Genomic DNA, 23,945 nt, shown 5'->3' with positions numbered 1-23,945 from the left:
GTTCTTGTTCATAAATAAGATATGTTCAACTTCAAATAAAAGTTGGTGTGGCGCAGCGGTAGAGTTGCTGCCTCACAGCGCCAGAGACCCGGGTTTGATCCTGACTATGGATGCTGCCTGGGCGGAGTTTGTACGTTCTCCCGGTGACCGCGTGGGTTTTCTCCAGCTGCTCCGGTTTCCTCCCACATTCCAAAGACATACAGGTTTGTAGGTTAATTGGCTTCGGTTAAAAAAGATTGTAAATTGTCCCTGGTGTGTAGGATAGTGTTAGTGCATGGGGTGATCACAGGTCAGCGTGGACTTGGTGCGCCAAAGGGTCTGTTTCTTTAAACTAGATTAAATTGAAACAAAACATGTTTAAAAAAAATTTCTTTCACAAAACTCAATTCTTTTCTCTGGCTTGATTGAAACAGCAAATAATGTGGTTCAGGCCAGGTACTCGCCATCACCTCCACCCAGTCCTGCTGACCGCGAGATGAGTCAACAAGAACCCATCAGCACAGCGCTGGAAAGCACCAAAGAAAACCAGCAACCGGACCCCCAGTCAACGTCTCGGCCCCTCTGTGGGAAGAGCCTCTCCAATGGCCAGTCTCCCACAGGCATTCAGGAAATGGTGGCCATGTCCTCTGAGCTGGACACTTATACCATCACCAAAAAAGTGAAAGAAGTGCTAACAGACAACAACTTAGGTACTGTACACTTTCCAACAACTTTCAGTGTAGCTTCTCTGTAAATCTATCTATAAAACTGCAAATCTTTTATCCATAATGCTGTAAATTTCTGTACTATGATTTTATGCACCTATATCGTGTACACAATCATGAGGAATAGATCAGGTAGGTGCACAGAGTCTCTTGCCCAGAGTAGGGGAGTCAAGAAGTAGAGGTCACACAGCGGTGCTGGCTCAAAGGGCTGAATGGCCTCCTCCCGCACCTATTTTCGATGTTTCTAGTAAGTTTAAGGTGAGGTGGGAAAGATTTAATAGGAACCTGAGGGGAAATCCAAAGGGTGGTGGGTGTATGGCACCAGCTGCTGGAGGACATAGTTGAGGCAGGTGCAATCGCAACGTTTGAGAAACATTTAGACAGGTACATGGGTTTAGAGGGATATGTGCCAAATCCAGGCAGGTGGGATTAGTGTAGATGGGGCATGCTGGTCGGTGTGGGCAAGTTGGGCCAATGGGCCTGTTTCCACACTGTATGACTGTATAACAGGGCGGCACGGTGGCGCTCCCTGTTCCCTGTACGGGAGTGAGCAAGCATTGACGGAGCTGACTGAAAGGCCTCCTCCAGAGATGTCGTTGTTCCTTTGGTGTGCGTGCGTACATTATTAAAGCAAATTAGATCACAGATCATTTGTCTGAAGAAAACAAATTCAAAAGTTGTCGCTTCATCTTTCATGTTCTGTTTTTGTTCCAAATGCGGCATTTATGCTTTGAATTTTTCGCTCCCTTTCATTTTTGTGTTTTGTGCCGTTTGCTAAATGTTTACAGCGGCCATGTTTGTTTACTTGTATTAACATCAAAGTTAAAACGCATCGAGAAAGCTGTTTACTGTAAACAGCAGACCTTTGGGACGAAGTGTACCAACTTGAGAGAGTATTGAAAAGAAGTTTAAGAATGATTAAATCAAAACTGCGAAGTGAGTCCAGATCAAGAAGGAGAAATAATTGATTTACAGGATAAATCCAAATTAGTACAGCCTTTTGGCTTTATGTACAAAAAGATGCATGCCATAAAAAATCCAAAACAGATGGCCTTCCCAAAGTTCATCTCCGTTGTGCACAGAGAACTCTGTGGTGGTTATTTATTGGTTCCAGCTGCTAAAGGAAGTGGTTTTATTTATTTTTCTGGGGAAATAAGAAACAGATTACTGTTGTTTCTTTGCATTTTTCAGAGCAGCATGCACTCTGGTCAACTGCTGCACATCTGGATCCACCTTGCAGTGAGCAGAGTTGCATGCGGCAGATGCAGTCCGCACTTCACACATTTGCCCTTTGCACATTTTACCCGGTTGCAAAACAACAACTTTGTAAAGAAAAGAAAAGTTTTGAAAAACGTTAAAAAAAAGGTTTTACACTGATGTGTAGCTTTCTGCAACGGATTCTGTGCCACTGTCGAGTGAGGGAACAAAGCCGCGAGACTCCTTCCCGAACATAGAAAATCCCCACCACTAGTGCCTCTTGAGTCATTATTTCCATTGAAGCAAACACCATGTGTTGGGCGGCACATAGGCGCAGATGGTAGAACTGCTGCCTCACAGCGCCAGAAGCCCAAGCTCGATCCTGACCTCGGGTGCTATCTATGTGGAGTTTGCATGTTCTCCCTGTGGGTTTCCTCCAGGTGCTCCGGTTTTCTCCCACATTCCGACAACATGTCAGGTTAATTGGACTCCGTAAATTCTGAAAAGGGTCCCAACGCGAAACGTCACCATTTTCTATCTCCAGAGATGCTGCCTAACTCGCTGAGTTACTCCAGCAGTTTGTGTCTATCTTTGGCATAAACCGGCATCTGCAGTTCTTTGTTCTACTATGCTCTGTAAATTGTGTTTGGGGACTGGATGTGAAAGAGGTGTACACAGAACTAGTGTGAACAGATGATCGAGGATCGTCATAGAATCAGTGGGCCAAAGCCCTGTCTTCGCACTGTATTTTAAAAATCTTTTTAGCTATCAATATGATGTAATGCTGGAACAAGGAACTGCAAATGCTGATTTACCAAGGATAGACGCAAAATACTGGAGTAACTCAGCGGGTCGGGCAGCATCCCTGAAGGCACTCTTCAGAAGGTCCATGATGTAACACTTCTCCTTATGAGCAATGTATCCAACTTAGCGTCCTACTGAGTTTCACTGTTTGTATCACTCGTTATCACCTTTCCCACAGCCAACAATGGACCTTTGTGGGCTCTACCTTTCCTTGATCATTTGTTCCTGACTTTGATCTGTCTTTTTGCATATCTTTCATTCATTTGTTCCCTGTACCTTTCATATCTCTCCATTCCCTCTCCCCTGGCTCTCAGTCCGAAGAAAGGTCTCGACCCGAAACGTCACCATTTACTTTTGTCCAGAGACGCTGTCTGACCCGCTGAGTTACTCCAGCACTTTGTGTCTATCTTTAACAGGGATAATGTCAGGGGGTAAGGGATAACATGCTCCTAATCTATACCATGGGTTGTTTTAAATAATGGGTGTGCTATGCATCCTTTTTGAGAAAGTTTTGTAACTTAGTGGCATTTCTCGACCTTGCTAAACCTGTCTGACCGCTGCTATTCCCCCCTCCCACAACCCCCCCAGGTCAAAGGCTATTTGGAGAGAGCATTTTAGGACTGACACAAGGCTCGGTCTCCGATTTGCTTTCTCGGCCTAAGCCCTGGCACAAGCTGAGCCTGAAGGGGAGGGAGCCGTTCGTTCGGATGCAGTTCTGGCTAAACGATCCCTTCAACGTGGAGAAGTTGAGAGACATGAAGAAAATGGAGAAAAAAGGTAAAGTGTCCTCAACAAAATCCACCAGCTTTGTGAGCAAGTTCAAAGTACAGATCAACTTTGTTCTCACTTTTTAAGTATCTGGTGTCCGTAGAATTAACATCAACTTGATCAAAATTTGCTGGCCAATTCGGGTGCATTTTTCTACGTGGTGTTGGTTTAGTGTAGTTTAGAGATACAATGTGGTAAAGGGCTCTTTGTCCCACCACGTCCACACCGACCATCGATCACCCATTCACACTAGTCCGATGTTATCCTACTTTATCATCCACTCTCTAAACACTAGAGGCCAATTAATTTACAAACCTACTCGGCTTAGGGATATGGGAGGAGACAGGAGCACTCGCGGGAAACCCAGGCGGTTACAGGGAGAACGTGCAAATTCCACACAGACAGCATCTAAGGTCAGGATTAAACCCACGTCTCTGGCGTGGTGAGACAGCAACTCTATTGCTGCACTACTGTACCACTGGTGTTTTGTAAAGAGTCACGTCAGGAGTGTTTGATTATCATATGTGTAGATGATGGAACAATGAAATTCTTACTTGCAGCAGCATAACAGGTCTGTAAACATTACAGAGATAATGTGTGAGAGAAAACTCCATAAATAATGACAATACTGGTGCATAAAAATGCAGAAATTCTCAGTGCAATCAAGGATGGTTCATAGTTGAGGTTAATGTTGTGCAGTGTTCAACAGCCGGATGTGTGTTGGGACGAAGTTGTTCCTGAATCTGTCTCTGAATTAAGAGTCATTTCAGAAGGCAGTGGGGAGAGGGTCACATTGGTGAATCTGGAGCAATTTCATAGACCAGACTACAATACGGCAAGTTTCATAGAGTCATAGAGCACGGAAACAGCCCCTTTGGCTCAACTTGTCCAAGATGCCCCATCTAAGCTAGTACTATTTTCCCACATTTGGTCCATATCCCTCCTAAACCTATGTACCTGTGCAAGTGTCTTTTAAATGTTGTTATCGTACCTGCCTCAACTATCTTGTCTGACAGCTCTCTCCTCACACCCACCACCCTCTGAGTGAAAAAGGTGCCCCTCTGGTTCCTATGAAATCTCTCCCCTCTCATCCAAAACCTACATTCCTCAACCCTGGGTAAAAGACTCTCTTCATTCACCCTATCAGTTCCCCTCGTGATTTATAAACATCTGTGAGATCACCCCTTATCTTTCAATTCAATTCAATTCATTTCTATCCCCAGAGAGTGTTCATGAACCAGATGGGATTTTGTGACAATCTGGTCATTTCATCGTCACTATTGCAGAAATTAATTTTTAATTCCAGATTTATTTAATTAACCAAATTATAATTCCTCAGATGCCGTAACAGGATTTGAACTCGTGTCCGTGGATGATTAGTCTTGATTACACGTTGCCGCTGAATCCCAAAATTAATTCCCCCAAAAGTATTAAGGTTTGCGAGGACTTGACCTAAACTTATAGAGCATAGGACAGTGCGGCACTGGAACAGACCCTTCGGCCCACGATGCTTGTGCTGAACACAATGCCATGTTAAACTGATCTCATCTGCCTGTACATGATCCATATCCCTCTATTCCCTGCACTTCCATTTGCCTATGGAAAAACCTCTTAAATGCCACTATCGTATCTGACCCAACCATCATTCCTAGCAATGCATTCCAGGCCCCCCCACCACTCTGTGTAAAAAAAAAACCTGCCCCACACATTTCTATTAAGTTTTCCTCCTCTCGCCCCATGGATATGCCCTCTAGTGTTGGAAATTTCCACCCTGGGAGAAAGGTTCTGACTGTCTACCCTATCTATCTCTGCCTCTCAACTTGTTCAACAGTTATCTCCCACAACACAAAGACATTTGGCTCTGTAGGTTAATTGCCCCTCGTGTGTGCAGGATGGATGAGGAATTGGGAAAACAGAGGTACAGTAAACCCATGTTTTAATGATTCCTTTATAATGGTTTTTGCCAGGCTTCTTCCCATCTCACCAGCTACTGCTTCTTTTTGTTAACCATTGCTTTGTCCACTTGACCTCTTTCCCCCCTCCCTCCACCTTCTTTTCCCATCTCTTTCTCCACTTCGCCATTCTCTCCTCCTCCGCCTCTTCCTCCTCCTTCTCCCATCTGCCCTCCACAGCCTCCTCCTCTTCTTCCAACCCCCCTCCACCGCCTCCTCCTCTCCCCCAACCCCTCTCTCCCCCCTCCACAGCCGCCTCCTCTTCCCCCCAATCCCTTTCCCCCCCTCTTCCCCCCAACCCCTCTCCCCCCCTCCACCTCCTCCTCTTTCCCCCCCTCCACCGCCCTCCTCTTCCCCCCAACCCCTCTTCCCCCCCCCCCCACCGCTGCCTCCTCCTCCTTATCCCCGGGAGTGGCCAACACAATCCACATTGAAGGATGTTGGCGACTGAAGGGGAGAAGAAGGAGGAGGCGCCGGGGAGCAGAGAAAGCGACGGATGTGGGGGGAGGGAGCCTCACGATGACCGAGCACGTCTTGTCGGTAGTAGCGGCTTGATGAAAACGTATCCTGCCGGGGGCTACAAGGTGAGCCGCAACAACAGCCGCGTCAAACGGTGAAGAAGGGCTCGCTGGTGCACACCAGCGCCATCGCCACCTAGTTTTAAGGTGAAACAACACAAAATGCTGGAGTAACTCAGCAGACTGAATCGGTCTGAAGAAGGGTCCCAACGTCACCTATCCATGTTTTCCAGAGATGTTGCCCGCTGAATTACTCCAGCACTTTGTGTCCTTTTGTATGTTAACCATCATGTACAGTTTTCTGTTTCAACTACCTACAATGATAATCCCTTACTCTGTTATAACGGACAATTGGCAATAACAGACACCATTCCTCCCTCCACGGTCCGTTATAATGAGGATTTACTGTAGTGCGAACAGGTGATCGATGGTCAGCATGGACTCGGTGGGCCGAAGGGCCTGTTTTCACGCTGTATCTTTCAGTTCAAAAGCAGCAAAAGTCTGTTCCTCAGCAAACTGAGCCAGGGTCCAGTGAAGAGATTTACTCTGCAGGCAAACAGGATGGAGAAGGAAATGGATGGGAACAAAACAGAAATCGCACTAACTGTTTTTATCATTCTTTTTCCTCAGCCTATCTGAAGCGCAGGTATGGATTAATAAATGCTGGGTCAGACAGTGATTCTCCCAGCACCCGGTCAGAGTCGGTCAGCCCAGGCGTTCAGCAGCAGGTGTTCCACCATTACCAGGTTAAAAAGCCCAGGATCGTGCTGGCACCTGAGGAGAAAGAAGCCCTAAAAAACGCCTATCTGTCAGAACCGTATCCATCCCAGCAGACCATCGAGAGCCTCGCTTCCCATCTGAACCGCAAGACAAGCACAGTCATCAACTGGTTTCACAACTACAGGTCAGTGCACAGTTTAAAGGCCCAGAAACAACGCTTAATTAATAATTATAATAATAATGCATTACATTTATATAGCTCTTTTCATATACTCAAAGACGCTTTACAGGGATTTAGAGAACATAGGGAAGTGAATAAATAGATAAATAAGTAAACGAACAGAGAAAGGAGACAGAAGGTGAGGTGACCTTCAGTGGTTGAAGGCAGTGCTGAACAGGTGAGACTTCAGTGATGTTTTGAATGTGGTGAGTGTGGAAGAGTCTCTGACGGTTTGGGGTAGTGAGTTCCATAGGGTGGGAGCAGCGATGGAGAAAGCCCTGTCCCCCCAGGATCTGAGTTTGGTCCGGATGTGGGGGGATAGGAGATTGGCAGCAGCAGAGCGGAGGGTGCAGGTGGGAGTGTGCCTGTGGAGGAGGTCGGTCAGTAATAGAGCTCCAGCTTCCTGCTGTCCAACGCACTTTGGTCAGAGTTTCCACTGCCGAATTAATATTGCCCTCGTTGTCCAGATTGGACAAAATGTGTACAAGATCATGAGAGGAATTGATGGGGTAAATGTACAGTCTTTTACCCAGAGGAGGGGAATCAAGGACCAGAGGACACAGGTTTAAGGCAAGGAGGGAAAAAGTCAATAAGAACAGAGGGACACCATTTTTACACAAAGGGTAGGGGGTGTATGGAACAAGCTGCCTGAGGAGGTAGTTGAGGCAGGTACTATCACAACGTTTAAAAAAACATTTGGACGGGTACCATGGATAAATTAGGTTTAGAGAGATATAGGCCAAACGCAGGCAGGTGGGATTAGTGTAGATGGGACATGTTGGTCGACATGGGCACGTTGGGCTGAAGGGCCTGATTCCACTCTATGAATCTAACGTGGTTGGTGACAATCTAGCCACAAGGAACTGCAGGAAAATTGTTGGAGTAACTCAGTGGGTCAGGCAGCATCTATGGGGAACATGGATAGTGAAATTTTGGATTAGGGCCCTTCTTCAGACTGATCGTAGTGAGGGGGTGGTAGAGAATACAGGAGGAGAGGTGGGGAGTCGGCAAAAGTGATGAAAGGACAACGAGTGTGAGATAAGGACAGAAGAAGCACAAAGTGTGAAGCCAGAGGAAGGAATATAGGTAGAAGGGAATGGGGGGGGGGGGGGGGGGGGGGAGGGAGATGTATGTGCATATTCACATGGGACACAGGGAAGAAAGGGGGAGTAAAGATGGGGGGAGGAAAAGGGGAGAGTTGGTGGAATGGAGGAATTTATTTGGAGGAATATGCATTAAAAACCAAATCTACAGATTCTGCTATTAAACAAAGTTTCTTATCGTCTCTAGCCTTTGTCACCCATCTGCCAAACACCACTCCTTACCCATGGTTTGCATTTTATGAAACTTGGCTGCCAATGTGAATAGTCAGTTTTGGTTGTCATGAACGTAACATCATGTTGAATTGAATCGAAAGATACAGCATGGAAACAGGTGCAGAGTATTCTCAGCACTCGGTGTCCATCGCAGTATCCAAAACCTCTGGCAAAGACCTGGTGGGTCTGTCTGGTTTAATTTAGTTTAAAGATACAGCATGGAAACAACCCCTTCAGCCCAAAGAGTCCTCGTCAACCATCGATTACCCGTTCACACTAGTTCTATGTTATCTCACTTTCTCATCCACTCCTTTTCACTCTGGCAATTTGACAGAGGGCCAATTAATCTACAAACCCACACATCTTTAGATGTGGGAGGAAAAAGGAACACCCGGAGGAAACCCACGTGGTCACAGGGAGAATATGCGAACTCTGTACAGATAGCACCCGAGGTCAGGATCGAATTTGAAGTTATTCACTTTGGTGGCAAGAACAGGAAGGCAGATTTTTATCTGAATGGTAGAGGGAAAATGCTGGAGTAACTCAGCAGGTCAGGCAGCATCTCGGGAGAGAAAGAATGGGTGACGTTTTGGGTTCTTCAGTCTGAAGGAGGGTCTCGACCCGAAACATCACCCATTCTTTCTCTGCCGAGATGCTGCCTGACCCGCTGAGTTACTCCAGTATTTTGTGTCTACCTTCGATTTTAACCAGCATCTGCAGTTTTTTTCCTACACTTTATCTGAATGGTGTCAGATTTAGGAAAAGGGGAGGTGCAATGAAATCTGAGTGTGCTTGTACATCAGTCACTGAAAGTAAGCTTGCAGGTACAGCAGGCAGTGAAGAAAGCTAATGGAATGTTGATCTTCATTGCGAGAGGATTTGTGTTTATGAGCAAGGAGGTCCTACTGCAGTTGTACAGGGCCCTGGTGAGACCGCACCTGGAGTATTGTGTGCAATTTTGGTCTACTAATTATTGTTATTGAGGGAGTGCAGCGTAGGTTCACCAGGTTAATTCCCGGGATGGCGGGACTGACATATGATGAAAGAATGGGTCGACTGGGCTTGTATTCACTGGAATTTAGAAGGATGAGAGGGGATCATAGAAACATATAAAATTCTTAAAGGATTGGACAGGCTAGATGCAGGATAAAATGTTCCCGATGTTGGCGGAGTCCAGAACCAGGGGTCACAGTTTAAGAATAAAAGGTAGGCCATTTCGGACTGAGATGAGGAAGAAATTTTTCACCCAGAGTTGTGAATCTGTGGAATTCTCTGCAGAGAAGGCAGTGGAGGCCAATTCACTGGATGTTTTCAAGAGAGAGTTAGATTTAGCTCTTAGGGCTAATGGAATCAGGGGATATGGGGAGAGAAAGCAGGGACGGGGTACTGATTTTAGGTGATTCGCCACGATCATATTGAATGGCGGTGCTGGCTCAAAGGGCCAAATGGCCTACTCCTGCACCAATTTACTATGTTTCTGTGTTTATATGAGCCCGGTCGGGTTTTGTTTGACATCAGTGTCTCCCTATCCAGTAACCCTGCAATTACACAATGTAAATGGATCCACAAAAAGAGTTTCTAAAAGATTTCATTCATAAAATCCTTTGATTCTGTGCTAGTTTATTCTTCACAGGAGCTTCATCCAACTTTCCTCCTGTCCATCAAACATATGGGGGAGCCACTGCCACACATCACCAAAGACTCAGGTTTGACCGCGACAGTCTGTGTGGAGTTTGCACGTTCTCTCTGTGACTGCGTGGATTTCCTTTAGGGGCTCCGGTTTCCTCCCACATCCCAAAGACGTGCGGGTTTGTAGGTAAATTGCCCTCAGTAAAACTTCCCTAGTGTGTAGGGAGTGGATGAGAAAGTGGGATAGCATAGAACTAGTGTGAATGGGTGATCGATGGTCGGCATGAACTTGGTGGGCCGAAAGGCCTGTTATTTCTAAACAAAACATATTCTTCTAATGAGTTTCCCTCAACTTTATTGGGTTTTGAAGAAATTATGTTCATTATTTTTACGGATAAAACTCAAATCTTTATCTTTACAGCCAAACTCAAAGCTAGCGAAAAGATTGCTTCTAAAAGTAGTTGAGACACCCTGTATTTTTCTTAACCAGAAAAAACACGAATGTTACAGATTGATTCTTTCTCAGTTTCGAGCTTCCAATTGCTCCGTTAATTTCTTTCACTAATGGTGCCCTGCACACTTATTACCTCAGGTCCCGTGTTCGAAGGGAAACGCTTGTCGAAGATCTACAGGAGAACGATACAGATCAAGAGCCTTCCAGCTGCCAAGAGTACGCACACCACAACCATTCCCTCAGCACCGGCCCATCACGGAGTTCTGACTCGGAGCCGGAAGACAAGAAGGCCACCTTTGCTGAGATGAAGGGCCAGCTGCCGGTTGCTATGGTGACACACGGGGAGAGCGAAATGGAGATCAAGCGGGAATTTGGCGAGCACTGTGAAGAGGAGGATTATGAGCACTGTGCAACCTGTTGCATTGGAGATAGCGAAGAAAGCACAGCTTCATCCGTACATTTCTCGGGCACTCTGAAACAAGGGCGTGTCAGAGCTGGTTGTAATCATGTCCACCCATTAAAAATGACCACGGTCCTGCATATCCAGAATCCGCAATGCTTGATTATCGGCTCATCTAACTACGACAAGTTTCACGTTAACTCGTCGGGTCTCGAGTCTCCCAGCAAATCGCCAAAGCCAGACGAGTGCGTCCCTGATCCGACGGCGGCAGAAAGCAACGGTTTCAAGGCGATCTCTGAGCCTGCGTGTGGCGGAGTGGAGGTGACGCTGAATTCTCCTGCAACCTCCTCGCCAGGACTAATGTCAGTGTCTCCCGTTCCATCCTCCTCTGCTCCCATCTCGCCATCACTCCCCACTGCCCCTCAGGGCCAGTGCTCGACCCCTGCGACTGATGTCATTGCTTTGCAGCCAACCTCCAAGCTTACAAAAAGCATCCAGAGACGCAATGCAAAGATGGCCAATCTGAATAACATTATCCATCGTCTTGAACGGGCAGCCAATCGTGAGGAACCCACAGACTGGGAATTCTAACGACAGATTTTATTACGGGCAGTGAATTTGTTAGTTGTGAAACCGCTGGATGTGACACTGAACTCTTCAAGAGTAGGAAGAATTTTAAATGTTTAATTTAAATGGAGACTTGGCAAAGCCAAAACCACAGTAGTTTGTGCAGAAAACTTTGAATTTTATGAATTCACTCTTCAATTAATCTTCCAGAATCATGTTTAGCATCCGAGGAAAAAATATTGACCACTATTTTAAACAAAAAAAATTCAAACAACTTTTAGAAAAGAAATATTTATTTGTACATGTCTTATATTAAGGACTGGTTGAAAACTCTGCTGTAGCAGTTTTCCTATTTGTCATTAGCTACAAAATGAAAATAGCAAAAGTTGATTTTAGTGCCATTAAATGCACACTTGAAGTCCTGTAGTTTGCTACAGGAAGAGATTAAAGACTATAGTCTAAAGCCATTAAACAGCACTATGATCCAGAAGGCTGACCAAATTTGCAAGCTCATGGATAGAAATTGTTTTCTTAATTTTGTCTTCAAGACAACTAATTCATATTACCAGAAGTGAACTCTGATATAGTCAAGAAGACTCTAAAAATAGGAACCTCAACACCAGGAACAATGCTCTTAGTTTTGATCATGTGTTTTCAAACATTTGTAACACAGGGTGTTATGTGCAATTGTATATGTTGTAGAAACTTCTGCAATAGCCTTTCTTGAACAAGCAGTAGCATGGTACGTGATTAATTCTTCACTCCTGTTAGACATTCACTCGTGGTGTTTTGAAGTCTAATGAACAGAACTCTGCCCAGCAAAAACGCGTACAGTAACTTTGGAGTTTACATTTTGTTTTTGTAACCAACTATGAGAAGATGGGTCAAAGTCCGAAAACCACGAGGCAGCTGACAAAAATCTCTGGTTTAGGAAAAGAAATTTGACTTCCCAGTTGTCGTGGCCTGGCGTTCAGTAACAGGATTTTGTTCCTTGAGTGAACATCTTCCAGTCCTAACAATGCAGTTGACCGGCCTCTTCAAGTCAATCCTGATTTTTTATGTCACATTTTGAAGGGGGGTTTTTTTCCACCTTTTTAAGATGTCGTTCATGTGATGATGTTGGTGTATTCTCATTGCTGAAGGTCGATGTGGGGTTGGGTTCTTCAGGACTTCCTGCAGCACTCGATTATTTTTGTTTTGCACCAGATTTAAATCCTGTTTTGCTGAAGGCTACGGTAATGCACTTGATCAGATTCAACTGATCCTTTTTATCCCTGCGTTCATCTTACCTTATCTTTTGTATTTGTAAAAAGGAAACATGAAGGCTGATCTCTATCTAGCCTTTGTAGTCTTTCTCTGCACTTGGCCACTAAATACAGTATATTTCCGTTGGTGTTGTGTAAGAGTTTTGACATGCAGCCTGATTTATTCTCTGATGCCGTGTCCCAAACACAGTGCTTCATGTCACTGTTTTACATTAATTGCCTAAAATACTGCAGTTGTGATAGAGCAACAAAGTAAGACAACTACAGAGCAATGCAATGGAAGGCAAGCCATGTGTGATGACTTTATTCCTTCGTGACACTGTTCAGACACATTTGAATTTAAGCTGTTTTCAGTGGTACTTTATACGTATTTCTTTAAAAGATAGCTGATGTATTTTCCTCCTCAAAATATTAAGTGAGAAGAAGTTGCAAAAAGAAAAGCAAATGTCAGAACAATGAAAATTAGATACGACCTGAGTATCTCATCTTAGGTGTGGCCTTTATGGGCAAGGATACCGAAGTTTATTTGATTTGATCCTGAAATATGCATTTTTATTTTCTCCATTATGCATGCAGGTTTACCCTGCAATCAATCTCAAGATGGCAACTGTATTAAACCAATTGTCATAAAAATCCTGTGCAGCTGCTGCTGAATTAAAGATGTGCAGTTTTTAATGTGACAGTTGAGTCAATACAATCAACGTTTAACAATCAATCTATTGAGCACACTCAGCAAGAAAGGTTGGCTTCACTAACCACTGTTTGAGGCCAGAAAATATGAACACCCAGGATAATATTACTCTCTGGATCCATACCTTAAGGTTTCTTAATGCTGAAAATCAATTTCCCTCTAAACATTTTCTATTTGGCGCTGTGTCGGAACTCGGTTCAGCAGAAAAGATGAGACTTCAATTAAATTTCTCTCTGTAATGGTCAACAATTTGTTATTCACTGTTGGTGAAACATGGATACTCTTCCTGGGCCAAGTTATTTCCATCGTGCGGCAACTCTCCTGGTTGCCATTAATGCATATCCGTGGCTGGTACGTACACAGGGCTGCTTCCTGGTGAGCGACCGTTTTGGCTGGAAATACACTCCCAGTTTTTGCAATTAACAGTGTATTGATCTCAAGGTACAATCAATATTGAGCATATTGAATTCAATGCAAAATCATTTAATGTAACGTGAGATAAGAAAGATTTGACTGAAGGAGATTTTTTTTTTTAAAGATCCCACAGTAATTACAAACGGAAGAAATGATATTCCACATGGGGCAGTAAATGTTGCACAGTGGAGAGGTTAGAATGAAGCCTTAATACAATCTATGCACGGTGGCACAGCGGTAGAGTTGCTGTCTTACAGCGCCAGAGCCCCGGGTTCGATCCAGACCACTGCTGTCTGTATAGAGTTTGTCCATTCTCCCTGTGACCGCGTGGGTTTTCTCCGGGTGCTCCGGTTTCCTCCCACATTCCAAAGATGTGCGGGTTTGTAGGTAAATTGGCTTTGGTAAAATTGTAAATTGTCCCTGGAGTGTAGGATAGTGTTATTGTGCGGGGATCGCTGGTCGGTGCAGATTCGGTGGGCCAAAGGGCCTGTTTCCGCATTAAATCTCAAAACTAAACTAAACTAAAGTTCACTTGGCACCCATACCTTCTGGCATATTAAAGGCGTATCTAGAGGTGAATTACTAGATTTATGTATTTTAAAATGACAAATCTCTTGGTAAGATTCTGGTTTTAACAAAGCTTCTGACAACACGGAGAATTCAAACTACTACCAGATCTCCAGGATGTCATCTGGAGACTCTGAGAGTTTCTGTCCGATTTAATTCAGGATGAATGAGTTCTGATACGCCTATTATATTACTATATAATCCAAGCCAACAGGGTCAACCAAGTCCTGTCACTGGTAGCTTATTTAATTGCTTGCTTTTCCTCATCTAACGCACAAATTCCAGTTAGTAAATAATTTGTTTTATTAACTTTAGGTTTATTATTATTTGCTATGTTTAACAATGGGACATCCACTTTAAAAACCTAATCTTTTCATCTTGAAGTACAAATTTAAAGCATTTAATTTTAATGGTGGCGCAGCTGGTAGAGCCGCTGCCTCACAGCGCCAGAGACACCGACGCTGACCTCGGATGCTCTCTGTGTGGAGTTTGCATGTTCTCCCTATGACCGGGTCCTCCGGTTTCCTCCCACATCCCAAAGTCATGTGGGTTTGGAGGTTAATTAGCCTCTGTAAGATTGCCCCTCATGTGTAGGGAGTGGATGAGAAAGTGGAATAACATAGAACTAGTGTGAACGGGTGTTCGATGATTGGTCTGGACTCGATGGGCCGAAGGGCCTGTTTACACATTGTATCTGCAAACTAAACTAAACTAAAGCCTTCCGGTTTTTTTTTTAACGTCACTTTACTGCTCTGGCCTCTAGTTACTGATCCATGCACAGTGAAAAAGTTCTCCTAAGTTACCGTATCAAAACCCCTCAGAACCCACAGCAGTTTAGAACTGCTCTTTGATCTGTCATACTCTGAGATTTAGATTAGATTCTCCACAGAACTATAGTTCCCTGTCCTGTTATCGTTCCAGAAAATCCCTCCTTTACCCTTTCCAAAACCTTGACATTGTCTTAATTGAAGCTCATGCAAGGTTATAGTTGTGAGAGAAATTACCCATTCTCCAAAGTATGGGCACTTTCTGCTCTGCACTTGGATCCATTAGGAACTAGTTCAAGCTCATTACACCATTGATCATTATTAAACTAATGACTTTCTATCAAATCCCAGCACCCAGTTGTGAAAGGACAGTATTTAAACGCCGCTATGCCAGTCTGTTCACCCTATTAAGCAGCTCTAGGGCTATTATGTTTGATGGACCTGTAATAGTTCAATATTTTTATGGAGGTTTGTTTTTAGAATTAATTTAAATGAGCAATAATCTTTATTGCCGATCCCATAAGTGGGCACTTTTTCAATTTTTTAAAATAATAAACTCTTTTACTTGTCGTGTTACTGATAGAATAGCAATATTAACAGTTCTGCAGCTGCCACTAATTAAGAAATACTGTTCCATTGGAGCCTATTAAATGGAGCACAGTAATGTGTTTTAATTAATTAATTTCGCTGTTTTAAGAAGATGGACCTTGCAAAGTAATGTCCAACAGAACACTAATGCACATAAGCGCCCACATAAAAATAACTCCATTCCCAAAAATGACAAGGTATGAATGAGGTTATTGTTTGTAAACTATAGATGGGAGCTTGTCTGGCAGGGGACACACTACGTGATCAGGAAATATGAAGTGGTTAAAATAAAAACACATTTTGCTGTAAATGTCCCAAAAGTCAGACTGATTACACAGCCCTAATGTGCTTTTTTAAAAGAAGACATTCCAAGCAGGGCTTAATGGATACTCAGGCTTGTTCACTCATTTATTTAGTGAACGTCTCAGGATATGAAATTTCTGCAGAGAAATTTAACCAGATATTTGCCCTTGCACCAATGATAAGTCTAAACAAAGCAAGAAAATGGAGAGAGGATGGGAAACGATTGATGGTTTCAACCGACTCAAAACAAAATGGATTTCCAGGCAAAGAATTGTGTAGAGTGTGCAAGAACAGCTCGTTGAGCCAATCAACCCAAGTCGACATTTATGGTTCACTTGAGCTTCCTTTCACACTTTCTAACCTATTTTACTCCAATCAGATAACCTACTCCCTTCCTGTTCATATTCCAAACCAGGCTTTAACGGCTTCACAATTGGTCACCTCAACCATTGTTTGTGCTGCTGAGTCGTGCGTTGCAGGATGAAGGGCGATGGCTCGGGCAGCAATGCTCGGATGCAGGTGACCCTTGCGTTACAGACCGCTAAACCGTCCGTGACGCGGTTTTCCATTGAGCACATTATCTGCACCAAGAAACACGAGCTGAAAATAAAATAAAATTTCTCACACAAATTCGATGAGAGTGAAGTTTTATTCTGAATCCCAGACGTTTCGGTATTGATTTGTGAATTCTGTAAGGGCAAATTTCCGTGACCCACGCTATTGTCAGACCAGGTTCGCTTGTGTAGCCTGTGGGCCATGGGTAATGCGGTCTACTTGCCCACACCGGGAACTGCAGACGCTGGTTAACATGGTTAATTATTGACCCGCTGAGTTACTCCAGCACTGTGTGTCCGTTTTGTTTGCCTCCTTGTTTTATATCTACCTGCTGGTTTGCCCTGGGTAAGTATTACCCACCTCACTGACTGGACAGAGCAATTGAAGTTTGTAGGAGCAATTTGCAGGTTCCAAAGGAGTTTGAGATGGTTCACACCACTGCTTTGAAAAACATTAAATTAATTTTAAAAACTTGCTTGAATTAATAAAGACATTTGTGTATAGATGTGGCATAGTGGCAGAGTTGCTGCCATGCAGAGCCAGAGACCCAGGTTCGATCCTGGCTACGGGTGCTGTATGTACAGAGTTTGCACATTCTCCCTGTGTCGCCTTGGGCTTTCTCCAGGTTTCCTCCCTCATGCCAAAGACGTGCAGGTTTGTAGATTAATGTGCTGGATACAAAACTGGGATAACATGGAACTAGTGTACGGGTGATCGTTGGTTGGTGCGGACTCAGTGGGCCAAAGAGCCTGTTTCCATGCTGTAAAAACGAAACTGAACTGAAATTCCAACTCATTTTCTGCTGGAGATTCAAACGGTACATTTTTCAGAGAAAATTGGTGCTTTCCTGGTCTGTGTGTTTCAATTCCATGTTCATGGGGAATCTGCTAGTTGTACAAAAATCTAGTTGAAGTTCTTTTCTTCAAATGGACAAAAGCCTGGAGTAATGTGAACCTATCAGACAAAGCAGGCAGATCATGGTTTAAAATGTTTGAAATTGTATAAATCAGGATGTACATCACCTAACTCGATTACAAGTCATTCAATTAGATTGGAATTGATTTAATTTATATCCTATTGTTTGTAATAAAGCCTCGAAGATGCATATTGCCTTTGGCCAATTCAGCAGCAGATACTAGTTAATTCATTGAACCTGTTCCAAATTGAATCCATCTGTTTTTTCGGGGATATATTTCAACGCATACTGAGCTCTTTCTGCTGCATGGTGTGTGATCATGTTTTTAACGTTTTATCCCCTCTCTCAGTCCATCTATCCTTATTACTTTTCTGTGTGAGTCTCCCAGTTTGTGTGTGGTTTTGTCCTTTGCAATCATATGGAATCTGGCCAAGCCTTTAACTTATTTGTATAAGAATCCCGGACAAGACAGTGGATTTTCCACCTTGTCAATCTCAGCTGGATTTAACCCTGCTCGGGTTAAAGGGCACAATTTGGATTTGTAACATCAATCCATTTCACCCTCCAAGCTATTTTTGATAGATTTTGTTGTTGCTACTTTTATTTTATTCTTTGATTTATAAACCTCGGTGAAGAGTTAAATCCTACTCCGTAAGAACTTGTAGTTTATTGTCATGGTTGCTTGCATTGTGAGCCTTTCCATTTTTAGATTAGTTTAGAGATACAGTGTAGAAACAGGCCCTTTGGCCCACCGAGTTCGTGCCAACCAGCGATCCCCGTACACTAGTTTTATCCTAAACGCACTAGAGACAATCTGCAATTTTACCAAGCCAATTAGCCTATAAACCCGTACATCTTTGGAGTGTGGGAGGAAACCGGAGCACCCAAAGAAAACTTACGCAGGTCACGGGGAGAACATATGGACTCGGTACAGACAAGCACCCATAGTCAGGATTGAACCCGAGTCTCTGGTGCTGTTAGACAGCAACTCTACCGCTGGGCCACCATGCCGCCTTCTATAAATCAGAGTCTCCAGCTAATTATTAACTCTTACTGGTATCCTACAATTCCTCTCAGGTTTATGTTGTTGTTTCTGCCATACTGCAGCTAACTTCATCATTGCACCAGGTGAATGACCTGGGCTGAAGCTTCAGCAAACTGGGACCTGGAAACAGCTCTTTAAAAGGCTACATTTCTTCTTTGACTGATAGTTTGATAGCTTTGTTTATTGTCACGAGTACTGAGGTACAGTGAAGAGCCTTTTTATTGCGGGCTATCGAATCAGCAAAAAGACTATACGTGATTACAATCAAGTGTGCAGATAAAGGGAATATATAGTGTACAGATAAAGGGAATAATGTTTAGTGCAAGATAAAGTCTAGTAAAGTCCGATAGATAGTCTGAGGGCCTCCAATGAGGTAGATGGTAGCTGATTCTGAGGTTGTTCTCACATGAGAGGCATGTTTAACAGAAGAGGCATGTTAAAAGTGCTCCATCTATGTGGGATGGTGCACCTTTAGGCACAGTGCCATACCGGTTATATTACTAGAGTAATAATGTTAATGTCTGTTCATGAGTGTTCAAAACCCATGCAGGTTGCTGTGGAATTTAACCTGTTAATTAAAACCCGCAAGGAAAAATTAGTGCCATTTGTGGTGACCACATATCTACAGCATCGTCATAAAGCCATCTCTTCCACCTATTGATCAATAGTGCACAGAGTGGCACAGTGGCGCAGCAGTAGAGTTGCTGCCTTACAGCGCCAGAGATCCGAGTTCTATCCTGACTATGGGAGCTGTCTGTACAGAGTTTGTACGTTCTCCCTGTAACCACATGGGTTTTCTCCGGGTGCTCTGGTTTCCTCCCACGTGCGAGTTTGTAGGTTGACTGGCTTCTGTAAATTGTCCCTAGGGTGTAGGATAGAACTAGTTATCATGGTCAGCATGAATTCAGTGGGCTGAAAGGACTGTTTCAGCACTATCTCTAAAACTAAAGATAGGAATAAGGAATCTGCTCTCCCTGTGTGACTCTGTACCAAAGCAGTTAATTCTTGACTGCATCCCAAAATGGTCTTGCGAGCCACTAAATTCAATGGGGGAATTAGGGACGGACAATAAATGCAGATTTTCCCGTGGCATAGGCAGCAAATTGATGATTTCTTCTTTAATAAATGCTTTACCAAATAATTAAATAGTAGCTGAAGTTGGGCTAGCCAAGAGTTTCATTGGTGAGTTCCATGCAAAGGGCCAAGGTCTTCATTAAATATGATTGATATTAACTTGAAACGGGGCGAAAAAATGCACGATTTGTCCACTGTTATTGTTCCAAACAAAATCTTAAATACTTGGGTGAGACACAAAATACTGGAGTAACTCAACGGGACAGGCAGCATCTCTGGAGAGAAGGAATGGGTGACGTTTCGGGTCGAGACCCTTCAGACTTCAGACAGATGCTGCCTGTCCCGCTGAGTTACTCCAGCATTTTGTGTCTATCTTCAGTTTAAACCAGCATCTGCAGTTCCTTCCTACCTCAAATACTTGGGACTTATACAGTCTACATTGTGTGTGTTATTTCAAACCAAATTTCTATTCGGGCTCACAAAGCATCAAAACACCATTGCAAAATCAAAATATATTATGCTTATACGAGACGACAGATGCTGGAATCTTGAGCAGAAACAGACTGCTGGAGGAATTCAGTGGGTCAGGCAGCATCTGTGGGGAAAATGCATAGATAATGTTCGGGTCGGGACCCTTCTTCAAACTGATCAAAAATGTCGGAGATATTTCCAGTAGTTGGAGAACCTTGGACCAGAGAGCACAGCCTCAGAATGAAAACACATGACTTTAGAATGGAGATGAGGAGTGATTTCTTTAGCCACAGGGTGGTGAATCTGTGAAATCCATTACAACTGACGGTGGTGGAGGCTAAGTCATTGGGTGTTTTTAAAGCGGAGATTGATAGGTAAGGGTGTCAGAGGCTACGGGGATTAGGCAGGAGAATGGGGTTGCAAGGGGAAAATAGATCAGCCAGAATTAGGCCATTCGGCCCATTGAGTCTGCTCCGCCATTACAAATGGTAGAGCAGACTCGATGGGCCGAATGGCCTAATTCTGCTCCAATGTGTTATGGCCTGATGTTCATTTCCCTCCACGGATGCTAATTGTCTAATTGAATTCCTCCAGAAATATATTGAGCACCTGTTTGCCGTTAGCATTACAAAGCACTCATTGAACTTAACAACTTTCGCAATAGTGACTGTTCAAAAGAATTAATTACTTTTGTAGTCAACTTAGAAGTAGCTTTATGATGTTCAATTTTTAACAAACATATTGCCCTCCTCAAATGCACTTCAAAAGGTGATAATAAATCATACGCCGGGATTGACAATGATTGTAAAGAATTAGAAGTTTGAATGACCAAATGTAGGAACTTGTGAATGAGACAAAATGCAGGGGTAACTCAGCGGGTCAGGCAGCATCTCTGGAGAAAAGGGATAGGTGACGTTTTGGATCAGAACTCTTCTTCAGACTGAATGATAGAGCAGACCAGAACAAAACGGCCAACAACAGATGCACAGAGGAGGAGCAGCGAGAGAGGGTGTTGCAGAACACCCGTCAGAGAGAGCAGGAGAACCTCTTCAAAGTAGGAATACCTTGAGGAGCAGACAAAATGTGTTAGAAGGAACTGCAGATGCTGGTTTACACCAAAGACAAGCACAAAATGCTGGAGAAACTCAGCAAGCCGGGCAGAATTTAGTCCTCGGGTTTCTTTGAACAAAACACAGAATGAAGAGGTCCTGCGGCCTTGTTTCTGAAAGCTGCATAGAATTTTGAAGCAAATACTTCTCAGAAGGATGGTGGCAGGAGAGTTCCAGAACAGAAGTAGTCTCTAACAAGCTGGGACCAGTTTGCTGAAGCATTCTGTCGGAGGCCGATACAGTTTTTTAAAAAAGCTCTTGAACCTCTCCCTTGTAAAATAGAAAATTCAATAATAAAAGCTGTTTTAAAATTGCTAGTTGATGTCCTGTGCTGATAATTACAGATAATTCCACGCTTCTTTAGCAGTTTCTGATGTTTACTGCTGTAGATGACAAAGATTAAAAACGTGGAAGGCCCTGCAGTCAACGGTCAATCCTTCTGATTTTTTCCTGTTTATTGCTGATACGAAGGAAGAAACAATTCCAATAAATAATTGGTATATTGACTTCCAATGGCCTTGTGCATTGATTTAAAAGGTAGCTGTGTTTTGCCAAAACCATTATTGGCTGTGAAGGTATTTTTTTACTGTTGTGGGGATGATTTATGTCAGATATCAGACTTTGTTTCTGGCATGTTATGTCAGTATTTCTACTGCTTTTGTCAAATGTTAAACCAGTGTAGTAGTTAAGTAAGACTCAGGCTTATAACTTTTTGGAGAAGATCTTCAGTTGCTTTGATGAGACCTTCTCACTAGATATCCTGGTGAGATTCTCCAGTAGCCCTTGTTGTGTGCAGTACATTCAGTTGCTTCTAATTATTTAATCACCTGGAGGACATTGGCCTCCATGATGGTGAGGTGATTGGGATCCATGATGGTGAGGACATTGGCCTCCATGATGGAGAGGACATGATAGTGAGGACATTGGCATCCATGATGGTGAGGACATTGGCCTCCATGATGGAGAGGTCATTTGGCATCCATGATGGTGAGGACATTGGCCTCCATGATGGAGAGGACATTGGCATCCATGATAGTGAGGACATTGGCCTCCATGATGGAGAGGACATTGGCCTCCATGATGGAGAGGATATTGGCATCCATGATAGTGAGGACATTGGCATCCATGAAGGTGAGGACATTGGCCTCCAAGATGGAGAGGACATTGGCATCCATGATAGTGAGGACATTGGCATCCATGATGGTGAGGACATCGGCCTCCATGATGGTGAGGACATTGGCCTCCATGATGGTGAGGACATTGGCACCCATGGTGGAGAGAGCATTGGCACCCATGGTGGAGAGAGCATTGGCACCCATGGTGGAGAGAGCATTGGCACCCATGATGGAGAGAACAATGACAATCATGATGGTGAGGACATTTCCATCTTTGATGAGGAGGATATTGACATCCGTTTTGGCAATAGCATTGGGGGGAGGTCATAATATTCACCCACATTGCCACTTTTGGCTGAAGGTGTTTTCCACACTTGTCTCTTGTTACTCACTATCCCTACTACAGCTGAGGTTAGGGTAATGGTGGAGATATGCGTGGAGCCTTCTGGTCCTGGTAATTATCTCTTTGTTTTTCTCCATTCAAAATTAGATATAGCAGGGCAACAGAACTGTGGGTGGTTATACTGAAATACTGTCAAATCTGCACTTGGATTGTGTTGTTCTGTCTCCACATGACCTTCTGATCTGAATATGAGCAGCAAACTAGTGGTGGGAGTAGACAGGCAGGGATATGCAGTGCCATGTAAGCTAGTTCACAAATTGCCCCTGGCTACCATAATAATGTGGAAAGTTGCTTTGGGTGTCTCACATACAAGCAGTGAACTTGGTTTATATTTACCCTGCTCATAAAGAATAAAAAAAGACATTAAGCAGGCCAGTCGTTCTGCCTGATGCCTTTATTTCCCCAGCCTACTTGAGAATGCTTCACTCATACTCGCAGCCTGCAGGCTTTGGACTCGACTAACTGCTCCTCTCCAATGCTGTCTGAGATTATAGGTTGACCGCGCCACCCTGCCTTAGTATTCCCACAATGTAACCGTGCGCCGGTCCAGAGTGAGCGCCGTGCACTGCGAGATCAGTGAAAGCAGGGCGTGTTTGAGGCTCAGAGCATGATGCTGCATGATAACAGCCTCGGTGCTCCCCAGCTAATTGAGAAAGTCATCAATCCCGGCGTGTGATGTGGATCGGAATAAAATTTAAATTTGTCATCTCTCGGATGACATATTCCTCCACACATCAAGCGAGTGCAACTGTTTGCAAAGCTGGGAGATGATGCTGGCTCCTCTGCAATGCTGGGGTGATTGCTGCTTTGCAATTTTTCTGTTCATGGTTTGAATGCATAATTAAAGTTTAGCCTCTACCGCACTAAAGTCATCCACATTGTACCCCTGGAGTGTACCAAGAAATATCTGGACATACTTAACTTGCGTTTCAGTTATTTAGAGTTAAATAGATTATTTAGTTAGCCGTAAGGATATTAGAAGGATGCTATAGGGGCGGGTTGTTTTTGTTGAGTTTTAGTTTAGATACAGCGCAGAAACAGGCCCTTCGGCCCACTGAGTCTGTACCGACCAGCGATCCCCGCACACTGGCACTATCATACACACTAGGGATAGATTACCCTTATACCAAAGCCAATTAATCTACAAACCTGTACATCTTTGGGATGTGGTAGGAAACCAGAGCACCCAGAGAAATCCCACACAGTCACAGGGAGAACGTACAAACTCAACAGGAAAGGAAAGTACAAATTGAAAATTTAGACTAAATTTCAATTCATCCATCATGTAATTCAACAGAAAGATTCCCTGCAAAAGTATCCTGTTGATGTGATGGGAAAACCTCGAGGGTTTCCAGAAAGATTACATGAGATGAGGGGTGCTGTACCTACTCATCCTCAAGAGCAGCAAACATC

At 43.8% G+C, this 23,945-nt stretch overlaps 1 protein-coding gene across 5 annotated transcripts in view; it reads left to right on the top strand.

Annotated features, from left to right (window-relative positions):
- cux2b (cut-like homeobox 2b) overlaps window positions 1-13,156 on the top strand; it is a 280,485-nt gene extending 267,329 nt beyond the window's left edge. For 4 of the 5 annotated variants that reach the window (XM_078421595.1, XM_078421594.1, XM_078421597.1 and 1 more), the window contains 4 exons: window positions 414-689; window positions 3,294-3,482; window positions 6,574-6,847; window positions 10,421-13,156. In XM_078421595.1, coding sequence (XP_078277721.1) covers window positions 414-689; window positions 3,294-3,482; window positions 6,574-6,847; window positions 10,421-11,273 — 1,592 coding nt within the window. In that variant the 3' untranslated portion in view covers window positions 11,274-13,156. The remainder of the gene's footprint in view (window positions 1-413; window positions 690-3,293; window positions 3,483-6,573; window positions 6,848-10,420) is intronic. The other variant, XM_078421596.1, reaches the window with a different exon arrangement.
- Window positions 13,157-23,945: the final 10,789 nt, after the last annotated feature.

Source organism: Rhinoraja longicauda, chromosome 25 (assembly GCF_053455715.1).
Source record: "Rhinoraja longicauda isolate Sanriku21f chromosome 25, sRhiLon1.1, whole genome shotgun sequence".
Lineage (NCBI taxonomy): Eukaryota > Metazoa > Chordata > Chondrichthyes > Rajiformes > Arhynchobatidae > Rhinoraja > Rhinoraja longicauda.
Note: the sequence above shows the minus strand (reverse complement) of the source record. Positions and strands in the feature narration are given on the sequence as shown.